The following is a 12,317-nucleotide window of genomic DNA, read 5'->3' on the forward strand; positions in this document are numbered from 1 at the left end:
CTGCCTGACGAAACTTAAGAATTTGGCAAACCTCACGAACTTGACGAACCTCACGAACCTCACGAAAAACGTGCGTAACGCTGACAAAAGCTGACAAAAAGCTGACGAAAACCTGACAAAAAGCTGACGAAAATTAAGCATTTTATCAAAACTATACTTCGGATCTAATTTTTTTTGCAACACAGGACGTTCAGAGCTCAGAAAATTCCCTGGATATCCTCTAGGTATCTCGGGGGTTTCCATCACACAATCTCTTCTGAGTCCCTAGGGAGTATGCATACTACCCTAGGAGCTCCCCTACCCGCCGACCATCCTTACAAGGTTAGGATCTCAGCTGACTCTGAAGATATTGAGCGATTTGAGTGACCGAAAGACCACCTAAACGAGGACGATTATATAGATAGGGTTTCCGTTGCGGCCGACATCTCCCGGGTTCCGCCGTCCACTATACTTTGCGTGCAAAGTGGGCGGGGCTTAGGTCGACGACCTTATTTCGAGTGTTTTTCACCGAATTTTTTTGATTTTGGAAGGTTCAAGCATATAAACGTATTCCATGACTTCAAGATCCTGGAACACTAAAGTAGAAAAACTGCCTAAAATGGGTCAAAATAAAATAATTCCAAAAGTACTGTATTAGGCGCACGAATTTATGTGAAAACCCTAGCTTTTCTGCTTCAGGACCGGCTATGCGCCTTTAAACGAATTTTCGGCTACAAGGCTCATCGGCGTCGGACAAAAGTAATTATGGAGTTATTCATGTAGCGAAAATATGTATTGAAATGCATTTCCGCGCCCTCGAAATTCAATGCATGAGCGTCGCGAAATGTATTTCAAAACATTTCGCGACATAACTGTAAATGCATTTCAATACATCGCGTGGCGAGATTTTTTCTGGAAAAAGGTATGCGCCTTTAAAGGTGGGGGGACAGGAGATTTTTCGTAGTTTTTTTTTGTAGCCAGAGTATGCATTCTACCGTCACGGTGTACAACGCTTAATGTCACTCTGCGTACAGCTGTCGTCCTCGCCTTTATGTATGCAATCGGGCGTGCGCTTTCTCTTTGCCCGCGTGGCTTAGTCGGTAGCGGCGCCGCACCCTCAATAATCGCCCTCACAAGTTCAACTCCTCGAGAGGCATCTTTGAACGGAATTTCGAGAACATTGTTTTTTTCATGTCCCCCCACCTTTAAAGATTTTTCCCATCCTGCACAAAGTTCAAAGGCGCATCCCTTTTTCCAGAAAAAAATATCTCGCCACGCGATGTATTGAAATGCATTTACAGTTATGTCGCGAAAAGCTTTGAAATACGTTTCGCAACGCTCATGCATTGAATTTCGAGGGCGCGGAAATGCATTTCAATACATATTTTCGCTACATGAATAACCCCATTACAGTTCTAATAAAAATCGGCAAAAATTCTTTAAAAGTTACGGTGCATTTTTAAAGGAGCATGCGCAAACGAGGCGGGGTGTCGACACGATACCGTTTTTGCTGTTGCTTCGAAGCTAAAAATTGTTTTATTTTCGCAGTTTTCACACTCAATTTTCATTCAAATTTCAGCAAAAAAACATGCTGAAACAAAATGTGATGTTCATAGTGAGCATGAGTAACACTATGAGCTCTCTATGGCCTCCTCCGATCGAAATGGGAATTATGGACGACGGAACTGTGCTCGCAGACAAACAGAAGCGCACTGAAATTTTTGGTATTTCTTCTTAGTTTTTTTTTTGCGAAGAATAACTTTGTTTTTTCAGCATCTCGATGGAAAATCTGCGGCGATCTCATTCGTTTAATGCTGAATCAAATGTCCGGTTGCGGTGTCGACGTGGCAATCGGAAAGAGCACTGATCTCGGTGTAAGCATGGCACGTGGCAATTCAGATGACAAACTTCAACCGATTCTCAACGTCGTTGAGGCGATTTCAAAGACAACAAAGGCGAACGAAGAAGCGAATGCAGAGTATGCGATTCGGGAAATTGTGAAAATGATAAATAGTGAGACAAAATCCGAAAAGAAGCAAGTGCATTGGTTTGTAGATGCGGAGATGTTCATTAACATAGTAACTGCTACTTAAAAATTCAAAAATCGATATTTTCTTCAGGATTTCGATCTGTGCGAACGAAAATACCCTCGAGACATTGTCACTTTGTACGTTATCGGGCAATTATCAACGCTCCACCGGGAATTCGAAGCAGCGAAACATGTGACTTCTCGACTCGTTTATAACGGCGTTGACGTTCGATTCTTAGTGTGTCGATCCGATTTGAATGAGCTGAAATTTCAAATTCTCTCCGAGAAGCCATACGAAATGAGGGAAAATTCGGCAATATTCAAGTTTGCGAAGGATAAATTTGAAATTAAGGTGATTTCGAAGCATTCCGACCGGAAATTCTAGGATCGACGGTGCTTAGGTCCGGTAGCGGAATCTTTAAAGGCGCATGTGTTCTTCGTTATCATGTTCCGATCTTTTCCTGCGATTGTTCAACGAATTTCATCGATTTCGAGCATTTTTGCGATTTTTCGAATTTTCGTTATAAAAGTGTTCAAAATTGATGAACCTTTATCGGAAAATCGGAAAAAAAGTATTTTCAAATTGTGATTTTTTGCGATTTTACAAATTTTTTTTTTCGGAAAAAATGTTTTGAAAAATTGATGAAATTTGATGAATTTTTTTTTCAATGTTTCTAAAAATTTTATCAATTTTGAACTCCTTTTTTCACAAAAATCCAAAAATCGCAAAAATTACATAAAAAGTTTTTAAAAATTGATTTTTTCTTTCTAATTTTTTGATAAATTTCATCGATTTTCATCTTTTTTCACGAAAATCTGAAAATCGAAAAAAAATTACTTTGTTTAATGCGATTTTTAGCAATTTTTCGGATTTTTGTTCAAGAAAAAAGTTCAAAATCGTTGAAATTCTTCGAAGGATTGAAAAAATATGCCAGCAAATGTCGAAAAATACATGCTCCTCTAAAGATTTCGCTAAATACCTGACATAAGCTCCGCCCACCCTCGAATTTCCGGCCGCAACGCCAATTAAAAAACCAGAATAATCTAATTTTCAGCTATTCCAAACGCACCCTGTTGATAGGCCTGATTGGGCGATCAAATCCCTACGATTCCTCGGATTTCTTCCAGAAATTGAACTATGTCGAGTTGGATTCAGTGAACAGAAGATCACACCAGAACGCCAAGTCCCAATGACAACAGAGTCGGAAAATGGAGAACGACTACTGGCGGTGATTGGTGATCATATGCTCAGCGATCACAAGAAACCGCGAGTCGCACTTCTCAAATGGCGAGGGGAAGAGAAGAAGACACGTGGCTATTGTATCATGGTTGCTAGTGAAGAGAGTGAGTTGAATAAAGGGAGTACTGTGGCAACTAAAGCGTCTGATAGTTCCAGAAAAGACTGAAATCTTGTTGTCGTTGATTAAACTCGATCGATCGAAATACAAAAGGTTGACGAGATCGCTGGAGTTAGTTGATGAAGTGAGCAAGATTTTTTGCTTTATTTTGAAAAAAAAATTTGAGATCGACGAAGCCGCTCCACCACTTCCCAATTCCACCTATAAACCAGTTGCTCCTCAAGAATTGTGGGCGATCAAAAGACGTTATGCCGAAATCGAGAAGATGAAATCGCCGGCAGCCAAACGACGAAAGCTTGATACTTTCAGCAACGAATACAATTATCTAGAGGCCAAGGACACATTTCTGACAACTACTGCCACGTGGCGAAACCAATCGATGGGTATTCGAGAGACGAAACGCGATGGAAATAATAATGTTGATGATTAAGAGATTTTTTGTGCTTCCGTTTTTTATCCTGTTTTGTTGATCTCTTTGTTTTTTATTAGATTTTCAGGTATTTGTGTGTGTGTGTTATGAAGAAAATCGGCATTGGCCTGCTGAAACTCGAAATCTGGAAAGAAAATTAGAAATTATTATTCGTCGGAAGAAAATTAGTTTCTGTTTAAAACCTCTAAAAAAGTCGAAAAACGAAATTTTATCTGAAAAAATTGCCGGAAAACGGAGGCAAATAATTCGGAGGGTACAACAATTCGGGGGTACAAAGCAATTTAGGGGTACACAATCTTCAATTCGGGTGTACAAAATACCGGAAAAAAGGCTTACAAGGGAAGTGTTTTCAGACAGTGGTTGAGAATTTGTTCAAACTTTGGTAATCGCTGATCACAGTGCTGCTTTTATTTTTTGCCCCTTGCCCCTCACAAAAAAGTTATGGGCTCTGAAAGTGATTTCAGTGCTAATTTCTCACTTTTGGAGTGAATTTTTTTGCCATAGTTTCTTTAAGAAGCAATGTTTTCAGATCAACTAACTCAGATCTGATAGAACTCGGCGAGTACTACAAAATAATACTATTTAAAGGTGGGGGGACATGAAAAAATAATGTTCTCGAAATTTCGTTCAAAGATGCCCCTCGAGGAGTTGAACTTGTGAGGGCGATGATTGAGGGTGCGGCGCCGCTACCGACTGAGCCACGCGGGCAAAGAGAAACCGCACGCCCGATTGCATACATAAAGGCGAGGACGACAGCTGTACGCAGAGTGACATTAAGCGTTGTACATCGTGACGGTAGAATGCATACTCTAGCTACAAAAAAACTACGAAAAATCTCCTGTCCCCCCACCTTTAAAGAACTGTGTCTTGTCTATGAACAAAGTTAGAAGCCATAAAGTGGCCGGGCCTTGTAGCGTCGCCCCGGGCCAGGCCGGGTCTCTGTTTTTGTCTTTAACTTCGTTCATAGCCAAGACACATATTTTCAAATAACGTCATTTTGTAGCGTTCGTCGAGTTCTATCATCTCTAATTTAGTTGGTCTAAAATTATTGATTCTAAGAGAAGCTATGGTAGATCCCGCGAAGGCCCGACAAGGGCCCGGTCGCAAGTATGTATAATTTTGTTCAATACAAAAACTTTTTTGAAACTTGGAATTGTTAAATCAAAGTTACTAGTGATACGTTACCTAAGCAAGCTGTAAATTACGAACAAAATTACAGCCTTTGAAAAATATTAATGTAGTAAAAATAACCGATGATCACGAATCTGATTTATTTAAAACAATTTAGAAATTTAAGCGAGTCCATATTTCTTCAAATAGTTATTGTAGATGGTCTGATCATTGTCAGGCATGGATTTGATGAAGTTCTGAGCATCAGTTGTGTATTCAGCAATGAATTTATCTGTTGCTTCTTTGTTGGATTGAACCAACGGGAATCCAGAAGTGAATCTTTTAGTCAATGCATCCAATCCATCAATACTTGCTTGAGTCATTCCAGCTGCTGTCAACTCGGCTCTCGATTCTTCTTCTGTAATGAAGCTTTTTAAATTTATGAAAAACCAATAAATGAAGTTTATTTTGGTCCAGTTTTGGAGAAGCTTACCAGTTGGATACTTGATTGGAGCAGCGAAAGCAGAGAATGCAAGAGCGCATAAAAAGATGTAGGATAGGTTGAACATGTTCAAGTTATGGTACATTTCAGTTGAGAATCCAATCCTTTTATACTAAACTTTCATATTTTGATTGGCATGTTGACTCAGGCCTATAAAATAAAAATCGTATTTACTTCTCCTGTTTTGGTAAGGCCATCAAACTATGAAATATGTCTGCGTCTCTTTTTGATTTTTTGTACAAAAATTGTTTACCGTAAAACATTCAATAGAAGGGCCCCCACCACACTGTCATGTTTGAGTTCAATTGTCTCAGTTCTTATGAAAGATATCAAAAAGTTTTAATTGACAAAATACTTCTGATATTATGATAAACATTTTATCAGTTGATATCTTTTTCATATCTTTGACAAGAACCGAGGAAAATCGGGTCAAAGTAAAAAGAACCAATTTTTTTCTTCTTCCGTCTTCACCGCCAATCAAAATTCCACGTCACCAAACCCCTATTTTTCGCTATAGTAGGTCTTTGCATTCAGCCTCATGTTCTTTTCTAAAAATTCAGAAGAAGCCCTTTTTCGTTCATCGGAGTGTCTCGTTTTGTCTGCGCTTCTTCGAGTGTCTATCTCAACTGCTCAAATTATCTACATCATTTGTCTCCTTATATAGAGCTCATTCATATTTTGTTCTCTTTTTCCCTTCTTTATATAGACACATACACTTGGGAGGTAGTCAGATGCTATTGTTTTTTGTTTTTCATATTGACGTAGTTGTTCGGTTGTTTCGAAACTTGAGAACATTCCAGATGCTGAACTAATCTTCTACAGGACCTTCTTGCTAAGAAAATGATAGAAGGTGAGCAATAATCATTTGAGGAACCTATAAATCTTTGATTCCAGTATACTAAATGTCTAGTCAACCTCAAGCTAGAAATCAAGGAGCTCCAAGTTTTGCAGAATCGATAATTGGTGTATTCAGCAATGGAGTTTGTTGTAAACGGGGGAAGAATAAAGTGAATCCGGTCACCAAAGAAGAAGAAGCAAAAAGTGAGAAGGTAAAAATTAACTATAAACCGTAATCGTAAAACCTGTAATAAAAGGGCCTCTCACATTAAATTTTGAGTCAATTTATCTCGGTTCATGTGAAAGATATCAATAAGTTGTCAACTAGCAAACTGTTTATCATATTATCACAAACATTTTATCAGGTTACACATTTTTGATATCTTGCATAGGAGCCGAGATAAATGAGCTTAATTTTGACAGTGTGGGTGTCCTTTTATTAGAGCAAAATTCAGGTACACTGTACCGGTTTTCTGAAGTCTTGCATCTTTAGAAATCCTCCAACTCTCCTGGGATACAACGATCACCAACACCTGGACCAGAAGGAAGACCAAAGGATGCAGAACCAGGTTCTCCTAAACAGAAACCTTTGGAAGTGGATTCCAAAAATTTGAAACCAGATGAGTCTTCTGTAACTGCGATGGCGGGATCAGTTGAAGAGAATCTTCCGGAACAAGTCAATAGCAAAGTGGATATTGAAATAGTGGAACCGAAAGAAGAAGATCCACCTGAACCCAAGAATCAAGAAAAAGAAGAAACAAAAACTCAACTTTCTAGCACCTCACCTTTACGACCCCTCCGTCCTGATGGTGCTGGAGTCAGGTCTTCTGAAATCAGATCCAATACGATATCAAGAAATCCATTCCCAGAATACGAAGGATCTTCTCACTTTGAGCATTTCTCCAATGAAAGTGTTTGCTCAATTCGAGAATTGGAAGAAGACGAGTTGGATATTGATGACTGGGGTGAAGGATTCGAATCGGATAGGACGCCAAGAGCAGAATCCAAACTAACAATGCAATCGAATACAGAGACGATAAGGAAAAGAGGATTGTTCCAGAACAAGAAGTCTCAAGCAATCGAAACTCCGCCTTCGAGTGATAGGAAATGTCCGGGGAATGATGATTTTCTTGAACTGCCTGGTTAAGGATTTAAAAACTTGGTTTACGATATGTGAGTTTTCATTTTTCGAGGATTTTTCGGAATCTGATGTAACTATTCGATGGTACTACATTTTTCTTTGATTTTTCAAATTGAAAATTTTTAGATATTCCAAACTTGCCTACAGGAGACATCAATCGTATCCGGGTTCTCAGCTTTGCTTTATGAATTTACATCATTTTTCCATTTCGTGATTTTCAATAAAACTTTTTTCTGTTCTGTTCGAAAAATACAGTAATAAACATAAAAAACAAGTGAAGTATTCATTTTTGCAAAATGAAAATCATAATTCTCGATTTTCTAATTCATTTTCTTTTTCAGCATTCAGTGGAATTACATCCCAGCAATGACATATCCATCTTATGCTCATCTTGGTCTTTAATAATTGTTTTTTCACAATGTTTGTTTAATTCTTCTTTCCAATTGTTTTTGGTACTATTCAATGAATCATAAAGAGCACATGAGTTGTTCCAAATAGTCGAGTTTAATAATTGAGTAAATTCAGTTGGTCCAGCAGACTTATCGTCTTCCCATTTTGTCAAACATTCTTTCAGATTGTCCGTTTTAATTTTGAAAGGGGGACTACACAAGTTATTAACACTTTCTCGATCATAATCATTGAATTTGCAGCAATTTTGAACGCATTCCTGGAAAAAGTTGTTCAAAAAAGTATATATCGTAAAAACTCTAATAGAATGCCACCCGAATAGTCAAATTTGAGCCCGTGTATCTCATGTTCTGTGAAAGATATCAAAAAGTGGTTAACTAAAAAAATTTTGCTGATATGATGATAAACATTTTATTAGTTGACGACTTTTTGATATTTTTCACAGGGACCTAATATAGGCTCAAAGTGGACAGTCCGGGTGGCGTTCTATAAGGGTGTTTACGGTAATTTGCATTATTATTTTACCTGCGCCTTTTGACAATATCCACAAACAGACGACCAACGTTCGTCAAAAATTGATGGCTTATCTTTTCCAAAAACTTCTACAATTTGTGTTATCGTTTTACTGATTGCTGCTTGACACTGCTGATAATGAAATTCGTAGAATGGTTCTGCACAAGTTTCCCCTTCTGGTTTTTCAGTCAATGTTTTGACTAATTTGTTGTAATTAGAAGCGATGTAATCTTTTGCTTCACTTGAGCACTTTTTCTCGACAATCTCCAAGAAACATAGCTTCCCTGAATTGAAAGATTGTTTCCTCTGATCTAGGTCGTTCTGAAAAAAATAAAAGTATCAAATGCATAAAAAAGCAAATGCCGTTAAAGATTACCGATAAAAAGTGATATTGATCTGAACAGTTATCAAATCCATAGTAGATTGTCTCATAAAATTTGAAAGTGCAATTATATAGATCTGTTTTTTGGAACTCGAGGCTTTGACATTTCGCTTCGTAAAATTCCTTAAAATCCTGACTTGTAGAACATTGTGTGGAATTAAAGCAAGTCTGAAAAGTACAGTAATACAAAACTAACAAGGAAAAAAATCCGAGAAATTCGGAAAGGTTTCAGACTACAAAAACGCATCTATGGTTTTCACATATGCATTTTTCTGATGGAAGTCTTTGTGAAATTCAAAAATTCCAAATTTTATTCATTTTTTGTAGCCTGATACCTTTCCATTCGCTTGTATCATCACAATAGCGTCACTCTACCGGAAAATCATACCGTAACATTTGTGCAAAGTTCTGTCATATTTTTCAGAACATCTTTTGGAATTTTCATATTGTTATGCTCCATAAATAGCTCATCCAGTTGGCTGCTAATATTAGTACAAGCTTGAAGTGCAGAATATTCTTCTGATATTTTACATTTTCTCTCAGAACTTGGTTCGACAGAATATCCTAATGTTGTGGAAATAAATAGGCAAAAGAATAGTTTTGGAAACATTTTTGTGAAACTTGAACGAGAAAACTGTTAGATTCAAAAATGTTTTTCACAAAAAAAAAGAGCGACAAAACCAGATCAACTACATAGATTTTTTTGTTTTCTGCAAACTATTGGAAACTGATTGAGGTACTTCTCAAACTTATAACATTTCAGGCTTCGGAAAAATGTTAAAAGATATATTTTTAGCTTTTCTTCATAATTTCAGAAATTCCAAGAATTTCGAAAATGGTTTTTTTTCGAAAGTTTTAGAGATTTTTAGATTGTCAAACTTTATTCTTCAAGATTTTTCGAGTCTTTTTTTCTCAAATTTCAGATTTTCATGATAATTTTTCAGTTTTCGATAGTTTCCCTCCATAATATTAGGTTGGCAACTAAGTCTTTGTGCACTTTTGTTTTCCTCGTTTCTCTTAACTGAGCTAGAACAGTAACATGTGTGTAACCGGATATGGTATATAAGATGGTAAGGTTGTTCACAATAACCATCATTCGCTGTGCTCTCATTCCGCTTGCGAACGGGATTCCCCTTTTCATACCAAGTTCAAGAACCAGGGCTTTTCATTGAAAAATAAAACTTGTCCCGGGCAACCAGTTCTTCAAGATTCGCACAAGCTGAGAGATCTAGAACGGCACTCTTTCCAATCTACCCGTGAAATGTCAATAACTTTATGGATAACCCATACCACTATTGAAAATGGATTGTTAAAGTTGGGAAAGACAGAAAAACTTGGACGGCGGATAGCTCTCCGTTTTGACCAGTTTTGATGTTCAGCGGCGAGTGGACATGAGCATGCAACTTCTCACTCTACTCGGGAACTTTAAGCGGCTGAATCATTTTGTCATTTTAGAAAAGAAGAGGGTCATACATACTAGCCATCACAGAAAAACCCAATGTCTTGACTTCGAGAAACAGCCAGTAGACGTCATCAAACAGGAATTGCATCAAAAACAGTGGGTGTCCAAAGGGACAGCGTGTTCGCAAGCGGAATGAGAGCAAGGCAAATGATTATTATTGTGAACAACCTTATCATCTTATATACCATATCCGGTTACAGATATGTTCTAGCTCAGTCAAAAGAAAAGAGGAAAACAAAAGTGCACAAAGACTTAGTTGCCAACCTAATATCTATTTCACAGTTCAAAAAAACAGAAATTTCAGAAAAATATTCAAAATTTCGAGACACAGAAAATATTAAAATTTTGGATCCCAAAAGTTTTTTAAAATCAAAATTTTCCGAAAATTCGGAATCGTTTTCAGAGTTTTTTAAAGATTTTTGTTAACCAATTTTTAGAAATTTTCCTCAGTTTTCAGCCTTTCTGAAGTATTATGTTAGTTTTTTTTTTCAATTTTTAAAAACATTTTTTGAACTTTTTTTGGAATTCTGTTTTTTTTCAAATTTTCTGTTAATTTTCCTATTCGTTTATCTATGTTTTTTAGAATGTTATCAAATAAGAATGGCATTTTCTAACCTTGTAAATTCCAAGGCCGTAAATCAGTTTGGCACAGAACTTTACGACAATTAGCAGTAAACCATCCATCATTCTGACAGATTTAATAATGTTCTGCACAGCAGATGCCAATTCTGAATGGCAAGATAAGATAAATCAGACCAGGAAGTTGATCCCGCTCCCACCGAATGACTATAAAAGCCAACACCAGTCCCATTCATGTTATATTTCTGTGTGCACCACCTACAGTACTCAGCTCTTCAGTCATGAAGTTACTAATTTTAATTTTCGCCCTATTTTCTTGGACTACACCTATCGAATTCCCATTCTGCCCTAACGTGTCTGCAGAATGCAAACCGAAAATGCTGCAATTGAAAACCATACTGACCCATTTTTCAAACACCACTTATCCACCGCTAGGTGGAATGTATAATCTCACTCGTGAACTGTGTAAAGAATCAAAGGTAAGCGATTTGGAGTTTCTATTTGGCCCATTCGAAAAATCGGGTTTACAGCATTGTTTGTCCCACTGCTGGGGTGCATCAGTTGCGTATCGAAGCGCATGTGAAGCCATCGGTACTCAAGATTATTCGATTGAATCTGATATTGCCTGTGGACTTCTAAAAGCAAAATCACCATATTGTCCCAATCTCGACTTCTTCACGGTACTTGAATGTGAAAAGTTGTAAACACAAAACAGATTTACAGATTGATTCATCATTAAAAAAACAGACTTTCATTGATGGTAAAAGCTGTTTTCTTCAATCAGGATGTTTTCGTGATTTGGACAATTACTACGACAGCCTGATGGATCTGTATACAACTCCACCAAAGGGAATCGACGGAAAATGCAATACGTTTTACGACAAATTTCAGAAAATACAATGTGAAAGTCTTAAGACTATGTTAAGAAATGAAATTAGGGACACGAATGGAGACAAAAAGTTCAATGCGACCAGAATTGCCGAGCTGTCGGAACGGGCTCAGGTATGTTTTGAAAAAAGGATGATGATTTGTAAAAGTAGATTTTGATTTCAGCACTGCGCTGATAGCACATGTCTTATGAAGCCGAACAAAATTGGAAAAGCGATGGTGACTGTTTGAAGAAGTTCACGGATCAAATCCCTCATTTCAAACAAGATATCCAAGATCTTAAAATTTCTCCATGGGTTTCAAATCTCTATTTTCCTTTTATAAAATTTTTTTATTGGAAATAAATAAATTTGCTGTTCTCATAAATTAAATAATCTTTATTTCTCGAAAGTTCTCAAAATTTCATCGAAAAATAAACTGATGCAAAAAACGGAGATGTGGAAGAGAAATGTGGGTGGCAGTAGCCGAAGGTAGCCGAAGGCAGTAGCCAACGACAACCCCCATTTCTTAAAGGGGGACTCCGACCAAAAATTTTTATTGCATTAAAATGTTCGAAAAGTGATCTATTTTCCCAATACTATCGCGAAAAAAATCGGAAAAAATCCGAAGTCCCTGAAAAATGCCAATTGAAGCGAACATTTTTCAAAAAAAATTTGAGAAAATGGACGAGGATTTGAATTCCCGCGCAGTGAGAAACCT

General features: G+C 37.3%; 5 protein-coding genes across 5 annotated transcripts in view; 3 read left to right on the plus strand and 2 right to left on the minus strand.

Annotated features, from left to right (window-relative positions):
• Nucleotides 1-3,796, plus strand: part of CBG04682 — a gene marked incomplete at both ends in the record, with an annotated part of 6,521 nt that extends 2,725 nt beyond the window's left edge. The window contains 6 exons of the mRNA XM_045238144.1: nt 1,559-1,703; nt 1,753-2,057; nt 2,100-2,360; nt 3,064-3,352; nt 3,405-3,490; nt 3,533-3,796. Of these exons, the coding sequence (XP_045092734.1) occupies nt 1,559-1,703; nt 1,753-2,057; nt 2,100-2,360; nt 3,064-3,352; nt 3,405-3,490; nt 3,533-3,796 (1,350 nt within the window). The remainder of the gene's footprint in view (nt 1-1,558; nt 1,704-1,752; nt 2,058-2,099; nt 2,361-3,063; nt 3,353-3,404; nt 3,491-3,532) is intronic.
• Nucleotides 3,797-5,088: 1,292 nt separating this feature from the next.
• Nucleotides 5,089-5,493, minus strand: CBG04683 (the record flags this gene model as incomplete). The annotated part of the gene is made up of 2 exons (XM_002637835.1): nt 5,089-5,324; nt 5,400-5,493. The coding sequence occupies 2 exons, from the start codon at nt 5,491-5,493 to the stop codon at nt 5,089-5,091; spliced, it is 330 nt and encodes a 109-aa protein (XP_002637881.1).
• An 817-nt stretch (nt 5,494-6,310) lies between these two features.
• On the plus strand, nt 6,311-7,574 carry CBG27227 (the record flags this gene model as incomplete). The annotated part of the gene is made up of 3 exons (XM_045238145.1): nt 6,311-6,457; nt 6,739-7,387; nt 7,513-7,574. 3 exons carry the CDS (start codon nt 6,311-6,313, stop codon nt 7,572-7,574), a joined length of 858 nt encoding a protein of 285 aa, XP_045098336.1.
• A 149-nt stretch (nt 7,575-7,723) lies between these two features.
• On the minus strand, nt 7,724-9,299 carry CBG04685 (the record flags this gene model as incomplete). Its single annotated transcript, XM_002637836.1, has 4 exons — nt 7,724-8,053; nt 8,320-8,628; nt 8,684-8,857; nt 9,078-9,299. The coding sequence occupies 4 exons, from the start codon at nt 9,297-9,299 to the stop codon at nt 7,724-7,726; spliced, it is 1,035 nt and encodes a 344-aa protein (XP_002637882.1).
• A 1,871-nt stretch (nt 9,300-11,170) lies between these two features.
• Nucleotides 11,171-12,317, plus strand: part of CBG04686 — a gene marked incomplete at both ends in the record, with an annotated part of 3,125 nt that continues 1,978 nt past the window's right edge. Inside the window, 3 exons of the mRNA XM_002637837.1 lie at nt 11,171-11,209; nt 11,261-11,410; nt 11,454-11,732. Coding sequence (XP_002637883.1) covers nt 11,171-11,209; nt 11,261-11,410; nt 11,454-11,732 — 468 coding nt within the window. The remainder of the gene's footprint in view (nt 11,210-11,260; nt 11,411-11,453; nt 11,733-12,317) is intronic.

The sequence above is a fragment of the Caenorhabditis briggsae genome, assembly GCF_000004555.2.
Source record: "Caenorhabditis briggsae complete genome, chrV, whole genome shotgun sequence".
Classification (NCBI taxonomy): Eukaryota; Metazoa; Nematoda; class Chromadorea; order Rhabditida; family Rhabditidae; genus Caenorhabditis; species Caenorhabditis briggsae.